The sequence below is a fragment of the Rhinatrema bivittatum genome, chromosome 10 (genome assembly GCF_901001135.1).
Source record: "Rhinatrema bivittatum chromosome 10, aRhiBiv1.1, whole genome shotgun sequence".
Lineage (NCBI taxonomy): Eukaryota > Metazoa > Chordata > Amphibia > Gymnophiona > Rhinatrematidae > Rhinatrema > Rhinatrema bivittatum.
Genome location: NC_042624.1, coordinates 79,498,680 through 79,516,330, shown reverse-complemented (window position 1 = coordinate 79,516,330; position 17,651 = coordinate 79,498,680). Strand labels below are relative to the sequence as shown.

General features: G+C 43.2%; 1 protein-coding gene across 1 annotated transcript in view; it reads right to left on the bottom strand.

The window, feature by feature from the left end:
* The window catches only part of LOC115099805 (probable ATP-dependent DNA helicase HFM1), a 451,200-nt gene that overhangs the window by 366,019 nt on the left and 67,530 nt on the right, over positions 1 to 17,651 (bottom strand). Inside the window, exons 2-3 of the mRNA XM_029617654.1 lie at positions 4,642 to 4,901; positions 4,467 to 4,514 (exon numbers count right to left, since the gene is read on the bottom strand). Of these exons, the coding sequence (XP_029473514.1) occupies positions 4,467 to 4,514; positions 4,642 to 4,901 (308 nt within the window). The remainder of the gene's footprint in view (positions 1 to 4,466; positions 4,515 to 4,641; positions 4,902 to 17,651) is intronic.

The following is a 17,651-nucleotide window of genomic DNA, read 5'->3' as shown; positions in this document are numbered from 1 at the left end:
AGGCGCCATAGTTGTAAGCATGCAGCATGGTCAAAGCTCATGCTTGGAATATGTGTGTATAAAACCTGCACTCACAATAGGCACACAAAAAGTGTGCGCACATGAATACATGCACATATACGCGCCTAGGCCGCATGCCCAAATAGGCGACCAATTTGGGTGCCCAATACACCAAGGTGCCTAAGCAGGATGCATTCCTCAGTTATCTCAGTAAGTTTATCTACTTTGGCCTCTGGGTATCTGAAATACCCTGCCTTCCCTTGGAAGTGCTGTTGTCAGGGTTTGGATGTCTTGAAATCCTTCACATATAATTCTGGGCTTCCCCGAGAGAAGATCTCTAGAAAGATCTCTTCTTCAGAACTGATTGACTTATCATTAAGTTGGACCTACAGAGTCTCAAAGTCCAGGAAATTATGTCCCAGGACAAGATATGAGAGCTGTGGGAGTATTCCACTTCAAGGCTGGCCTGAGCAGCAAGTATTTTCAGGAAGACCTGTGTGGTAGGGTACTGTTGATGGTCTCCATGAATGTAAGGTAAAGTCATAGTCAATGAGGACACGCTTAACTAGTTCCCTCCAAATGAGCAATTATTCACTCCCAGAATTGACTAGGGACTGCATAGAGATCCACCATCTAGAGCAAGTGGGACCACAAAAAGCACCAAGTCTAAGACAAGGAGTACCAACAAAGTTACAACAGTGGGGTGTCATTAGGTTGACACCCAGAGCTTCTTCTTTAAACCAGGAATATTTCTTGGTAAAGTGACCTCTTTCTCTGAAATGGAAACATGCCTGTGAGCCAAAGTCCCATAGCTGCTCCTTTCCTGGGATCCATGGCAAATGCCTTGCTTCCTGACTGCAGATTCCTGGATCAAGCTGTGACCCTCTTTCTTGTACCCTGGTGCACTCTGGCACTGATTGGGCTTGATAAAAGGCACCAGCAACTTCTAAGGCAGATTCAAGGGTAAGATTTGAACGCTGGCATACCAATTGCTGCATAGATGAGTACGAACCATCTAGAAACTGCTACGGTAGAACTAGATTGGCCACTTCCATGCCAATCTTTCCTTCAGTCAACAGAAAAGGTTCCGTGGACTCTTTCATGGACAGAGGTTTCCCCACCAGAACCATTGTCGGTATACATCTGGGGTACATCCCACATCTTAAATAATAAAAAAAGAAACGGAACTATCATCAGGAGGTGAGGGGAAATGGGTGACTACGCTGTGTGACCATGCCCCTCCCCCGACGTCAACTCTTTGTGCTTCATTTACTATTTTTTCTTTTACGTTTTCTGTTAAGTAACCTTTTTTCAAGTTCCTACCTTATGCCTTTGTTAACAATTTTATTATAAATGTTCTCTGTATTTGACAATGGAAATATTTTTTCCTGCTTTTTCTGTTTTATGTAAACCGGTATGATTTGCATTTTAATGTAAGAATGTCGGTATATAAAAATTATAAATAAATAAATAAATAAATGTTCCCTCATAGGTGGCCCTTCTATCTAGATTTGCAGCTTGAAATGTAGCTTGACAGCTGCTTGTCAGCAAATTGCCTAGGTAGGTAGTCAACGTTGACTCTGGCCACCCAGCTAAGCAAGCTGTTTATTCAAAATTTACTAGAAAGCTATCTGGGTCCTCTCCTGGATTAATCTTACATATCATGGGAGCCAAAGGGTTGGGCAAAACTGATGTAGCTTGCACAGCCTGTGCAATCTGCATCAAAGAAGCCTGTTTTTTTGCCCAATTGCTCTTTCAGGACTTGCTGCTGGGCCCACTGGCTTTGTACTACACCTTGTAATTGCTGTTGTCCTTCTGTGAAGGCCTGGAGTAATCACTTCATACTGGCTTGAAATTTTTTTGCTGTGATTGTAACCTCTCAGCTTCACTGAAGGCATGGAAAAAATGTTCCCTTTTGTTTCCACACAACAAAAAATCTAGCTTGTCCGGCTCTAACTCACTAGACTTCCCTCTGTCTGTCTGGATAGGGCTAGCTTCCTTAGCCTGATGTTTTTAACTTACAGGGCTGCTGCTGCAGCCAGCACAAAAAAAAGTTGTTTGTTTTGGGGTTTTTTTAGCACGAGTCTCTGATCTGTACTGGCACTTAGATGAGAACCCACTGCCATCAGACGTACTAAACTTACCATAAGTTTCTTTCAGCACTAAAGCTATTTTTACATACCTGGGCAACTTTAGCGCCAAAAATCCCATGCTAAAACATAAATAAAAACCTGCAATAGGCTCAGTAAGGCTCATTATATCAGCCCCCAATGTTTGTGTTCATTTGATGGAACACTGGAACTGTCTTACTACACAACCTTTCTGTTCCTATAGTAGCACATTGCATTCATTTAGCACACCTATTTAGTGATCTTATTTGCACAGTTTTGGAAAAAGCACCTATTCCATCGAGAAGGTGGACTTTCAATTTGTTTTTAACAAATGTGAACAGTTTTGGATATTCTCACTGCAGGTGTTAGCAACTCAAGGGCTCAATGAGCAAATTGAGTGGTACTCTTTAATTTGAGCTGCCTGCTTTTATTTTTCAGTTCTCATTTTTCATTTGTATTTTTCTACATATTTAAACAGGATAAAGTTGGTAATCTTTGTATTAACTAGTCCAATGTAATACCCATGTGGATGTCTTCGTCCATTCCTTATGTAATATTTGAGTCCCTCCATTTTTTTTTTTTTTAGAATCATTGGAACGAAGCATGAGATCATTTGGAAAATATCATGGAAGCACAGCATAGGCCTCCTGACACAGGACTTAGTGAAACAAGGCAACATGTAGGGGCTTTATCGGCATTCTGAGAATTATGAGACACATTACAAGCTAACCGATGTGGCCTTATTGCATGTATTAGGCCTTTATCATGTGCGATAACGCCCTACCGCACGTGATACCGGCTACATAGCGCGTTACTATTCAAATAAAGGGAAGGGGAAGAGTGTGGGCGGGGTTATATCCCAGCAGCGCTGCGGGTGATAATGTTTTTCACATTATCGCCAGCAGCACCACGGGAAATAACTACACTTTTTCCCATGTGCTATGGGAGTGATACTGTGCGGCACTGCGGCAGGCACAACTGCACCGCCGCAATGCAGCCAGCTGCACACTATTGCTTTCCCCCACCCCTTTTTTGTTCGTGGACCATCATAAATATAGCAGACTGAGGAATCTAGGCCTAAGTTTTTAGTTTTCATACTGGAAGATTTTTGCATTATAAATGAGAGGACTTTGGGAACTTGAATGTTAAAAGACGTATTATTTCTCTTTACAACACTGTTTCATAGCAAATTGGATCTAATTATTACTATATGAGCCTTTAAGAGTTTGCCTAAAGGTTTAGTTGATCACGGTCCTATAAATATGTTTCTTTGTCCATGGTGAATGTTTATTAGTTGTAGTATTAAGGATCTTTCTGCTTGTGTGATACATTTTATCCAAGATTCTTGAATCTTTGGTTGAGCTTTTTCTACACAGTTCATTACATTACATGCTCTAACATGGAAAATTCACAAGGTGAACGGAAAAAAAATTCAGCTTTACAAATCAACAATTAGCAGAAGCCATCAAATAGTCATCCTTGTTTGAAGTATCAGAAAATCTTGCTTGATATATCTGGTCTTTGGTCAGACTGCAGGATGACTAAAAGGTTAGTTTGAGCTGAGCTTCATGCAGCAACTCTGGTGGAATATATGAAGCCTTCATATATCCACTCAAAATTATGCAGAAAACAATCTAAACCATTTTAGTGAGCATGACCATCATACACATAAGGAAGCTGCCCTTATTACAGATGATAAATTATCAGCTCTGGGCGCCTATCATGGTATAATCATTGGTCATACATAGAACTTGTTTTTTTATATAGATGCAAAAAAAAGTAGAGTCACTTACCTCTGCACCAAGAAGTCTCTGTATGTGTTTATGAACAAATGTCTTCCAGATTTTCTGTTATACAGTCTTGATGTAACCCAACTGATTCAGTGTTTCGAAGGCTGCATTGAGCTACTCCTTCAGTAGAGAATGTCAGCGTTCTTCTCCATTTCTTATCTCTGTGATGTTGGAGAAATATAGTGGAAATGGCTACAGCCAGAGGCAAAGACAGGCCTCGAGGTAGCCAATCAGGTCCTTCTGAAACAGTTCCTGGACAGGCTGGACTGACCTATGCAGAGCTGGGTGTGTCGACACCCAGGGCTCACCCTGGGGAAAGCGTTGGAAGCAGAAGATGCCTTCTGTCAGACTCAGCTGAGCCAATCTACAAAACTGGCTTCAATATAAGCTATCTTAACCTACAGGCATTCTCTTGTTATATTTATGTTTCAGTGACATCCTTCAGACCATAAGCTAAAATATAGATACAGCTTCCAACTTTTGTGAATGAAAATTAAATGAGACACTGAGAAATATGTTAGAATCAAACAATTAATTTATATTAAAATCCATAATAATAGGATACGGATTTCTGTAACAGGTCGTAACAGTCCAAAATCCTTTGCTGTTGCATCTGAAGAAAATGAGAGGAAGTGATTTGTTAAGGCTGAATCTTTACTATAAAAATATTTTATGAAGAGTGTGTTAAGGATTTTATATCTATATTAAAAATAAAGAAAGTTATTAGTGTTCTAAATTACCATGCACATCAAATGGTATAGAAGTTGCAGGAAAGAAGTTCGAATTTTGAATTCCTTTCTCATCTCCAGAGTCAAAATTCTGTACATTAAGCTGATTAAAACTTGAACACTGAGATCTCTCTTTACCAGGACTGTTTCTCCATAATTTTCCAACCTTATTCTGTAAGCTGCTGATGTTAAATGTATCTACCTCCACTGCACCAGATGAATTGGCATGATAACTTGCATGTTCAAATACATGCCCATGTGTTTTAAATAAGCTGAAAAAAAATCAAATAATAGGTTCTAAAGAATTGCCATATCATGTTCAATATCATTTTATGTATTTATATATTATAGAGGCAATTTTCTAATTGCCCAACTTGCTGTAAAGTCCACACATACTTTTTGCCCTTGGACATATCATCACTTTCAAAATTGCTTACCAGTAGACATTTAAAAGTGTTTTTTCTACAGATATTTTTTTCTGACCAAAACAATGTGCGTACTTTTCTTCCCCAACTTAACTTTACCCCAGGAAATATTCTACTTCAATATGAATAAATGTAACACAAGGAGGTGTAGCAGATATTATTGCACTTCAAGGGTAGAAGGTACATACATTTATTTCAAGGCTGCATAAAGTCTTCATCGTTCAAAACAAGAGAAAGATGTACAATAGTTGCCAGTTAAAGTGAAGGGGCTGAAACACCGACACAAGCTGTGAAGGGGCTGAAACACCGACACAAGCTGTGTTTCATAGTGAAGCTGTCAAGGGGGCAATAGGTAGCGGTACATCAAACAAATTCAGCTTTAAAGAATTTAGATGGGTCAAGCTGAAGACTTGATGCAGATTTGAAAGAAATGCATTATATGTACCTACTACCTTGGTGGATTACAATATTTATCTGCTACACCTAATCTTCTTCATTGATTTACATTTTAGGTATGCTGCTTGCACCTCTTTTTCTGCTAATAAATGTAACATACTTCTGGAACTATACACTTACTTATACCTGCAGAAATCTCTTTGAAAATTGCCCTCTTTATGGCATAGCCTCTTAAATGTAAAATATATTTAGTAGCTCTGAGTTACTAGGAACCTTTTGTAACAGCAGAAGACAACTAATCACCTGCTTGATAATGCTGTCTGTAGAAAACCTGCTCTACAAGCAGAGAGAGGCCTCACTCCCTCAAAGGGAAGTGAGGATAAAAGGGCAAACCTTCTAAACGGAAAGGGAAAGAAGCTTGGAGTTGGGACTAGTGTGTTTGGAGGAGCTGCAGTTTGAGAACTGCCAGGAAGACACAAGTAGGATAAATGTATTTGTGATTATGTAGAAGGAAAAAAACAGAGTTTCAAGGAGTTGTTGAGAGATTTTTCAATATTGGCTTTGGGAAAGAAGGCTATATTACCCAATAAGAGAGGATTGTACAAGTACATAGAACCTAAAGTTTAGAGAATTGTAAACAGCAAGATATTTCTTTAATTTTTATACTACCTTATACTGTACATATGAACCTTCATACTGGGGCAGTTCATAGGTCCATCAAGCCCAGTATCCTGTTTCCAACAGTAACAAATCCAGGTCACATATACTTGGCTGGATCCCAAATAGTAGACAGATTCCATGCCCTGGGATAAGTAGTGTGGCTTACCTCAATTCTACCTGGCTAATATCAGTATATGGACTTCTCCAGGAACTTGTCCAAAATTTTTTTTTTTAATCCAGCTACATTAGCTGCCTTTATCACATTCTCTGGTAATGAATTCCAGAGCTTGATTGTACGTTAAGTGAAAAAATATTCTAATTTGTTTTAAATGTGCTACCTGGTAACTTCATGAAGTGTCCCTTAGTCTTTTTCTTGTTAACATAAGAACATGCCATACTGGGTCAGACCAAGGGTCCATCAAGCCCAGCATCCTGTTTCCAACAGTGGCCAATCCAGGCCATATGAACCTGGCAAGTACCCAAAAACTAAGTCTATTCCATGTTACCGTTGCTAGTAATAGCGGTGGTTATTATCTAAGTCAGCTTAATTAATAGCATGTAATGGACTTCTCCTCCAAGAACTTATCCAATGCTTTTTAAAACACAGCTATACTAACTAGGGATGTGAATCGTTTTTGAACGATTAAAATTATCGTCAGATAATTATAAAATCGTCCAAAATCGTTAGAGTGCACGATACAATACAAATGCCCCCGATTTATCATCAGGGGCATTTGTATTGTATCGTTAAATAGGGCGCGGGAAAACCGGCACACCAAAAAAAACCCTAAAACCCACCCCGAACCTTTAAAACAAATCCCCCACCCTCCCGAACCCCCCCAAATGTTTTAAATTACCTGGGGTCCAGTGGGGGGGGTCCCGACGCGATCTCCAGCTCTCTGGCCACGGCTGCGTTGAGAAATGGCGCCGGTGGCCCTTTGCCCTTATCATGTGACAGGGCAAAGGTAGCGCCGGCGCCATTTTGGTTCCTGGCTCCCGACGTCATGCGTGCAGGAGATCGCCCCCGGACCCCCGCTGGACCCCCAGGGACTTTTGGCCAGCTTGGGGGGGGGCCTCCTGACCCCCACAAGACTTGCCAAAAGTCCAGCGGGGGTCCGGGAGCGACCTCCTGCACGCGGGCCGTATTGCCAATCTTCAAAATGGCGCCGGCGCTACCTTTGCCCTCACTATGTCATACGGGCGACCGTATGACATGGGATAAGTATGACATAGTGTCTGTCGCGCTGGGACCCCCCCACTGGACCCCAGGTAATTTAAAACATTTGGGGGGGTGAGGGAGGGTGAGGGATTTGTTTTAAAGGTTCGGGGTGGATTTTAGGGTTTTTTTGGTGTGCCGGTTTTCCTGCCCTCCCCTGATTTACGATTTTTAACGATTTTTAAAAAAATAAAAACACGACGATCAGATTTCCCTCCCCCCCAGCCAAAATCGATCGTTAAGACGATCGATCACACCCCTAATACTAACTGCACTAACCACATCTTCTGGCGACAAATTCCAGAGTTTAATTGTGCACTGAGTGAAAAAGAACTTTCTCCGATTAGTTTTAAATGTGCCACATGCTAACTTCATGGAGTGCCCCCCTAGTCTTTATATTATCCGAAAGAGTAAAAAACTGATTCACATCTACCCGTTCTAGACCTCTCATGATTTTAAACACCTCTATCATATCCTCCCTCAGCCGTCTCTTCTCCAAGCTGAAAAGTCCTAACCTCTTTAGTCTTTCCACATAGGGGAGCTGTTCCATTCCCTTTATCATTTTGGTCGCCCTTCTCTGTACCTTCTCCATCGCAATTATATCTTTTTTGAGATGCGGCGACCAGAATTGTATACAGTATTCAAGGTGCGGTCTCACCATGGAGCGATACAGAAGCATTATGACATTTTCCGTTTTATTCACCATTCCCTTTCTAATAATTCCCAATATTCTGTTTTTTGACTGCCGCAGCACACTGAACCAACGATTTCAAGTGTTATCCACTATGATGCCTAGATCTCTTTCTTGGGTTGTTGCACCTAATATGGAACCTAACATTGTGTAACTATAGCATGGGTTATTTTTCCCAATATGCATCACCTTGCACTTGTCCACATTAAATTTCATCTGCCATTTTGATGCCCAATTTTCCAGCCTCACAAGCAGGTCAATACAGTAAAGTGGGGCCGCTGTTACCCCGCTCTAACCCACTTTCTACTCACTTTCCAGCCGCGTTAGCCCTTCCTGCGATACACTATCCCCTTTAACCTACTCTTACCGCCTCTTTAAATCACCGAGTAACCCCTTCCGCACACGGCATGTATATTACATGTAAACTATCGAATTAGCTATTCCCTCCCATACAGTAACGTGCGCCCCGACTACCGCTATTTTACCCTGCCGTTTTGCCGCACGTTTAACCTGCTAACTTACTGCCTACCCTTACCCCTGCGTTAGAGGCAGGGGTAAGGGTAGGCGGCAAACTTTCCCCCAAAAGGAAACCTCTAAAAACCTAAAATCCCCTCCTCCCCTCCTCCCGAAGCAACTCGACATTACTTTTTGTTGCTTTCTTACTTTTTGTTGCTTTCAGCTCCTTCCCTTCTCTGCCGCCCTCCGGAGGGGGCAGCCGGCGGCGAAAGTGGCTTGCAGCGTTCCCCCCTGCGCAGGTCCCGGTTCTCCTGGGAGCCAGCTCAAAAGTGGCTTGCAGCGTTCCTCCCCACGCAAGTCCCGGTTCTCCTGGGAGCCAGCTCAACTTCTGGCTAACCCCGCCCCCCCCCCAAAAAAAAAGACTGCTGAGTTACGGCCTTGGAAGCGAAGTGAAGCGTACTTTCATGGGCTTGAGCGCCCAAATTGACGGGCGCTCAAGCCAATGAAAGCACAGGGACGGGTGTGCGTGACGTCACAGCGTGCGTCACGCCCGCCCGTCCCTGTGCTTTGTGAGGCAAGACTTGCCTTGGGTAAAGCCATGCTGACTTTGTTCCATTAAACCATGTCTTTCTATATGTTCTGTGATTTTGATGTTTAGAATACTTTCCACTATTTTTCCTGGCACTGAAGTCAGGCTAACCGGTCTGTAGTTTCCCGGATCGCCCCTGGAGCCCTTTTTAAATATGGGGGTTTCATTAGCTATCCTCCAGTCTTCAGGTACAATGGATGATTTTAATGACAGGTTACAAATTTTTACTAATAGGTCTGAAATTTCATTTTTTAGTTCCTTCAGAACTCTGGGGTGTATACCATCCGGTCCAGGTGATTTACTACTCTTATATTTATCAATCAGGTCTACCACATCTTCTAAGTTCACCGTGATTTGGTTCAGTCCATCTGAATCATTACCCATGAAAACCTTCTCCAGTACGGGTACGTCCCCAACATCTTCTTCAGTAAACACCGAAGAAAAGAAATCATTCAATCTTTCCGCGATGGCCTTATCTTCTCTAAGTGCCCCTTTAACCACTCGATCATCTAACGATGCAAATGACTCCCTCACAGGCTTTCTGCTTTGGATATATTTTAAAAAGTTTTTACTGTGAGTTTTTGCCTCTACGGCCAACTTCTTTTCAAATTCTCTCTTAGCCTGTCTTATCAATGTCTTACATTTAACTTGCCAACGTTTATGAAAGACTAAATAATCAATTTGTATTTACCTATTCCACGCCACTCACAATTTTGTTTATATCAAACAAATGCCCAAAGCGAAGTTCAATAATAATAAAATTAATCATAAAATAAAACACAAAAATTACTCAAATACAAAAAAAGAAATACGAAAATATATAAACAGTCATCATAAATAGACCTTTATCATATCTCCTCTCTGCCATCTCTTCTCTAAACTTAAGAGCCTTAACCTCTTTAACCTTTCCTCACACGGGAGACATTTCCATCACCTTTTATCATTTTGGTTGCACGTCTCTGTACCTTTTCTAGTCCTACTATATATTTTTTGAGATGTGACTACCAGAATTGCATATAGTACTCTAGATGTGGATGCACCATGTAGCTATACAAAAGTATTATGATATTCTCCATTTCTTGCCTAATAATTCCTGTTTGCTTTTTTGACCACCTGCAGTACACTGAGCCGAGGATTTCAATGTATTGACCAAGATGACAACTATATCCCTTTGTCCTAATATGAATCTAAATATTGTGTAACTACAGATTGGAATATTTTTCCCTATGTGCATCATTTTGCACATTAAATTATAGTGCATGTGTACTATACTGAAAGTGCTTGTTTCACTTCCATATCTTCTCTGTGGTATAATATGGAAGTGAAACATGGGCTTATAATAAAGAGATCATGAAGAAACAGAGAGGGAATGATTTTAGATCTAATTCTCAGTGGAGGAAAAGATTTGGTGAGAGAGGTAACAGGGGTTGGGCTGCTTGGCAATAGTGATCTTAATATGATCAAATTTGAATTAATGACTGGAAGGGGGACAGTAAGTAAATCCACAGCTCTAGCACTAAACTTTCAAAAGGGAAACTTTGATAAAATGAAAAAAATAGTATAAAACAGAAAGGTACAGCTACAAAGGTAAAAAGTGTGCATAGACATTGTTAAAAAATACCATCCTGGAAGCACAGTCCAGATGTATCACATGATTTAAGAAAGGTGGAAGGAAAGCAAAATGATTACCGGCATGGTTAAAAGGTGACGTGAAATAGGCTATTTTAGCCAAAAGATCTTCATTCAACAATTGGAAGAAGGATCCTTCAGAAGAAAATAGGATAAAGCATAAGCATTGGCAAGTTAAATGTAAGACATTGATAAGTCAGGCTAAGAGAAAATTTGAAAAGAAGTTGGCCATAGAGGCAAAAACTCACAATAAAAACTTTTTAAAATATATCCAAAGCAGAAAGCCTGCAAGGGAGTTGGGTGGACCTTTGGATGATCAAGGGGTTAAAGGGATACTTAGAGACAGGGGCGGATTGTGGGAAAATAGTGACCCGGGGGATTTTTCTCTATACTGGCCCATGGGTACCCAATTACACATACAATTTGGTGAGTCACCAAATACAGAATAAAGGGACCATAAAATATACACAGAAATGCACAGACAAACTGAACTGGAAATCACAACAAGTTAGACCAGGGGTCGGGAACCCATGGCTCGCGAGCCAGATATGGCTCTTTTGAGGGCTGCATCTGGCTCGCAGACACGTGTCGCCATACTTCGCGGTTCCCCGCTGACCCAGCTGCTCCCCGGTCCTCCGCCGCCCGGGCTTAAAATGCTGTCAGCCCGGGCGGAACGCGGCAGGACAGCTGGAGTCAGCGGCACCGGCGTGCTCTCTTCTCCTCCCCCCCCCCCCCCCCCCGCGGCCCGGAAGAGGAAGTGGACAGCATCGGGTGCCTGCGCGGGAAGAAGAGAGCACACTAGCGTGGTCTCTTCTTCCGCGCAGGCACCCGATGCTTACCACTTCCTCTTCCGGGCCGCGGGGGGAGGAGAAGAGAGCACGCCGACTGGAGTCATCCGGGTGCCTGCGCGGGAGTCATCGGGTGTCAGCCGGGTGCCAGCGCTGGAGTCATCGGGTGCCTGCGCGGGTCTTCCCGCGCAGGCACCCGATGCTCTCCACTTCCTCTTCCGGGCCGCGGGAAGAAGAGAGCACGCCGGTGCTCTCTTCTTCCCGCGGCCCGGAAGAGGAAGTGGAGAGCATCGGGTGCCTGCGCGGGAAGAAGACTGCAGCGCGGCTCGGAGGAAAATGAAAATCTTCAACCGCGGCCGATGGGACTCCGCCTTCGCCTCCGCGAGGGCTGAAAATGAAGGAGGTTAGCGTTGGGAGGTGGCTGCTGCTGCCGCGAGTTCCCGGGGGGGGGGGGGGGGGGGGAAGGGGGAGAGAGAGAGTGAATGAGCGAGCAAGCATGTGTGTTTGAGATCCTGTGTGTGTGAGTGAGAGATTGCATGTATGTGAATGATTGAGAGCCTGTATATGTGAAAGAGAGTATGTCTGTGATTGAGATCCTGCCTGTGAGAGAGAGAGCATGAATGTAAGTTTACCATTGGGAACCTGTATGTGTAAGTTTGTAATTGAAAACCTGTTTGTTTGAAAGAGTATGTGTGTATGATTGAGATCCTTTGTGTGTGAGAGAGATCATGTGTATGTATGATTAAGAGCCTGTGTGTATAAGTAAGAGAGAGATCATGTGTGTCTGTGTCTGACTGACAGCTGGTTTAGGTGATGGAGCATGTGAGTATGTGATTGAGAGCCTGTGTTTAAATGAGAGAGAGAGACCATGTGTGTCTGTGTGATTGAGAGCTGATTTAGGTGAGGGAGCATGTGAGTATGTGATTGAGAGCCTGTGTTTAAATGAGAGAGAGAGACCATGTGTGTCTGTGTGTGATTGAGAGCTGATTTAGGTGAGGGAGCATGTGAGTATGTGATTGAGAGCCTGTGTGTAAATGAGAGAAAGAGAGGACATGTTTGTAAGCATGTGAATGAGAGTCTGTGTGTGAGAGAAAAAGACAGCATGTATTTATGTGATTGAAAGCCTGTGTGTGTGTAAGCGTGAAAAGATAGACAGCATGTGTGTAAATGTGTAATTAAGAGCCTATATAAGTGAGAGAGAAAAAACATTTGTATATGTGAGTGACTGAGAGCATGTGTGTATAGGTGTGTCATTGAGAGCCAGTGTGAGAGAGAGCGCTGGTATGTGACTGAGAGAGGAGAAAGTTCCAAGCAAACCACCCCACCTCCTGCTAATTCAGAACAATCTCAGGACACCTGGATATCAAACGTTCCCAGGTATGCAGAGCAAAAAAATTTTTGTATCCTTATTATTTTTCATTACTGGATCTTTGTGTCTGCTATTTTGAAATATTTTGTTGGTATCTGGAAATGTTTTATATGAGTTTTTAATTATTGGATATTCCACACATCAGCTGTTTCGAAATATGTTCTTTTTGTTAGTACAGTTTTACTGCTGATGATTTTATATTTCTTGATTTGTTTTATAAGGATGTGTGATGTTTCTTTTTTCCTTTGTTACACTGCATACAGAGACTCTGGCTTGTTGCAGTTTCCAATTCAGTTTTTTCTGCATGCTTCTTGTTATGCGTTTTGGTCTCTTTATTCTATGTTAGGTGAGGGACAGCACGTGATTCAGGTGAGGTTTTCTGCTGGCGTGTAGTTTCTGTGTAGGACTCTATAGCAGCCTGACTTGGTCCGTTTTCCTAATAGGAGATGTATTGGTGTCTTAAGGCCTGGTGTAATATTTTCAGAGACTTATTGTACTTTAAAAGTGTGATCTTACATAAAATGCACACATTTACTTGTATTTAGTTTTAAACATATTGTATGGCTCTCATGGAATTACATTTTAAAATATGTGGCGTTTATGGCTCTCTCAGCCAAAAAGGTTCCTGACCCCTGAGTTAGACTGTATGTAATGCAGCAATGGAAAAACAGAAAATGCCATCATTCCTCATAAAACATCAAACAATAAAATCAAGAACTATAAAACATGAAAATCATACTAAAAATATATATTTCAAAACTGCTGATAAATAGAACCTCCAGTAATTTAACTCATATACAAATTTTTGAAAATTTCCCTAACACCAATAAAATATTTCAAAAACAGCAGACATCAAATAATATTCAATAATTAAAACTAATAAGGATAGAAAAAAATCCTTGGTTCTCCATACCTGGGAACTTTTAATTCCAGTCACCTTGAGATGGTCATGAATTAGTTGTTCTCTAGCACACATCACCATCATATGCTCACTCATTCATACACACAGTCTCCTTCTCTCACTGATGTGCTTGCTTACTCTGACACAGATGCTTACTGACACACTTGCTCTCACTCACGGCCTTATGCATGCTTTCACTACATGCTGACTCATTCACTCTCCCTCACACACATGCTCACTGATACACTCGCCCTGTCTCACTCACACATGTTCAGTGGCACACAAATTCTGACTCATCCGTCCAATCATGCTCATACACATGCTCAGACCTATGCACACTCACACATGCTGTCATTCTCTCCCTTGCACACATGCTCACTGACACACTTGCACTCTTAACGCTCACACATGCTGACATACATACCCTCACTGCCTCATACATTCAGTCATGCTCACTTATGTTTGCTTTTCTCCCCCTCTGTCTGTGAATAAGTAAAAAAACATTTTTACTTACATTGGTATTCAGGGAAAATCCAGGCAGGGCCCAAGAGAGGAGAGTCTGAGTGGGCTTTAGAGCAGTGGTTCTCAACCTTTTTTCTGTCGGGTCACACCTGACAGATGGTTCTCATATGCGTGACACACTGAACACATGACCATCATAGGGCTAAATATAAAAGTACAGTTTGCATCCACAGGAACCCTCCTGACCCACAATTATGGATGTAAAGCAGAATTATGACATTCCCCGTACAACTCACCTTACAAAAAATATATTCTGGTTCTAGTGTCATCTCAGTAATAGCAACACAAAGTAACTACCAGGCTCAATAGCTCTACTTATGAAAAGACAGCAGTTTATCACTAATCCATGTCCTCTTGAGAAAATACAACAAATAAGACTGATACAGTAAAATATCTCACTTTGGTCACATACACAGAACCGACCTAACATACTACCAGGATCTGCAGTAATGCACATAAACTAATTCACACACAGTTACACTTGTATTATGGAACACATTCAAACAGTAACAACCCTACCTATGAAAAGGCAACACTATTAGGGATGTGAATCGTGTCCTCGATCGTCTTAACGATCGATTTCGGCTGGGAGGGGGAGGGAATCGTATTGTTGCCGTTTGGGGGGGTAAAATATCGTGAAAAATCGTGAAAAATCTAAAAATCTAAAAATCGCAAAACCGGCACATTAAAACCCCCTAAAACCCACCCCCGACCCTTTAAATTAAATCCCCCACCCTCCCGAACCCCCCCAAATGAGTTAAATAACCTGCGGGTCCAGCGGCGGTCCGGAACGGCAGCGGTCCGGAACGGGCTCCTGCTCCTGAATCTTGTTGTCTTCAGCCGGCGCCATTTTCCAAAATGGCGCCGAAAAATGGCGGCGGCCATAGACGAACACGATTGGACGGCAGGAGGTCCTTCCGGACCCCCGCTGGACTTTTGGCAAGTCTCGTGGGGGTCAGGAGGCCCCCCACAAGCTGGCCAAAAGTTCCTGGAGGTCCAGCGGGGTTCAGGGAGTGATTTCCCGCCGCAAATCGTTTTCGTACGGAAAATGGCGCCGGCAGGAGATCGACTGCAGGAGGTCGTTCAGCGAGGGTTCCGGCGCCTCGCTGAACAACCTCCTGCAGTCGATCTCCTGCCGGCGCCATTTTCCGTACGAAAACGATTCGCGGCGGGAAATCGCTCCCTGACCCCCGCTGGACCTCCAGAAACTTTTGGCCAGCTTGTGGGGGGCCTCCTGACCCCCACGAGACTTGCCAAAAGTCCAGCGGGGGTCCGGAAGGACCTCCTGCCGTCCAATCGTGTTCGTCTATGGCCGCCGCCATTTTTCGGCGCCATTTTGGAAAATGGCGCCGGCTGAAGACAACAAGATTCAGGAGCAGGAGCCCGTTCCGGACCGCTGCCGTTCCGGACCGCCGCTGGACCCGCAGGTTATTTAACTCATTTGGGGGGGTTCGGGAGGGTGGGGGATTTAATTTAAAGGGTCGGGGGTGGGTTTTAGGGGGTTTTAGTGTGCCGGCTCACGATTCTAACGATTTATAACGATAAATCGTTAGAATCTCTATTGTATTGTGTTCCATAACGGTTTAAGACGATATTAAAATTATCGGACGATAATTTTAATCGTCCTAAAACGATTCACATCCCTAAACACTATAAATATTAAATCAGGCCCTAAACACCAATACACCTCCTATTAGGAAAACAGAACTAGCCAAGCAGCTATAGATCCCAACGCAGAAATAACTGTATAACTATATTAATAAGCAGAATAAATGTTTCACAACAACTATGAACAGAATAATATCCAACAATTAAAAACTCATAAAAATTATTTAAAATTCTCCAAACACCAATAAAATATTTCAAAACAGCAGACACATCACATAATATTCAGTAATTAAAATGGCAGTCAATCAAGAAAAATAAACTTAAAAACTCACCTTTACTAACCCCCTCTAGCAGCTCTCCTACTCCTCTTCCATGCAGGCCAGTAGCACACACCAGAAGCAGTAGTGGCTGAAGCTCTGTACTCATGGTCCTCTTCCTTAGGGCCCATGAACAGTCTCTCTGTCTCTCACACACACACATACCAGTTACACCCCCATGACCAGTTTCTGTCTTTCACACACCAATCATCTCCCGGCCAGTCTCTCTCTTACATACACACCAGTCACCTTTCCGATCAGTCTCTCTCTCTTATACACACACACACACACACATAGGCTTCCCACTTCCATATACAGGCTTCTCACTCTTATGCTGTGTCTCACACACACCCAGGTTTCTTACTCCGATGCTAGCTCTCACCACATGCACAGGCTTCTCATTCCCATAATTACTTTCTTTCTCTCTCACACACACATACCAGTCACACTCACATACCACTTTCTGTCTCTCACACACCAATCATCTCCTGACTAGTCTCTCTCTTACAACACAGTCACCTTCCCAAACAGTCTCTCTCTCTCATGTACACACACACACAGGCTTCCCACTCCCATGTTCTATCTTACATATACAGGCTTCTCACTCCCATACTGTGCCTCACAAACACCCTTGTTTCTCACGCCTATGCTAGCTCTCTCCACATACACAGGCTTCTCATTCCCATAATCACTTTCTCTCTCACACACACACACTCCAGTCATCTCCCTGACCAGTCACTTCCATTGTCTCTCCTATATACACACACACACACATCCACACACACATCACCTCTCTGACCAGTTTCTCTCAATCACACACATGATCTTTCTCACACACTTTACATAGATGATCTCAATCAAATGCTCTCACTTCTACACAGGCTCTCAATCACAGTTACACATGCACACTCTGAATCACATATACATTCTCTCATTTACAGACAGGCTGGCTGGCTCTCATTTCCTGCCCCCCTGAGCACAAATGGTAGCTGCAGCAGCCTCCTTCTCTAGCCCCTGCAGGCCAAGAAAGAAGATTCCTATCAGCCACGGGAGGCTAATTCTGCTGTCTCTTGTTCCAATTTCTGGCTGCTTCTGATTTTGCTTTGGGCGCACGCTATTGCCCGGGGCCGATGCTGCTCCACGCTACATTTTGGTGTGGCATGGCTCTTTCTTCTTCCTGCGCACCCCACTGCACATCACTTCCTGTTCCGGGTCAGGGGCGGGGAGAAGAAAAGGCCAGCCTCCACTAACACTGCTGCGGCTTGAGAATGAAAGGAGCCTGCTGCAGAGGAAAGCTGTGGAGCTGGGAGGCAAGCATTCAGCCCGCGGTGAGGCAGCGGCAAGAAGTGTGCTGGCTGCCTCCTGCCGGCAAAAATGCAAGCAGGGCAGGCGAGAATGGAGGCGGCGGGGCCTCGGTGATGATGGGGCACGGGAGAAGTGCGGCAAATAGGCCCA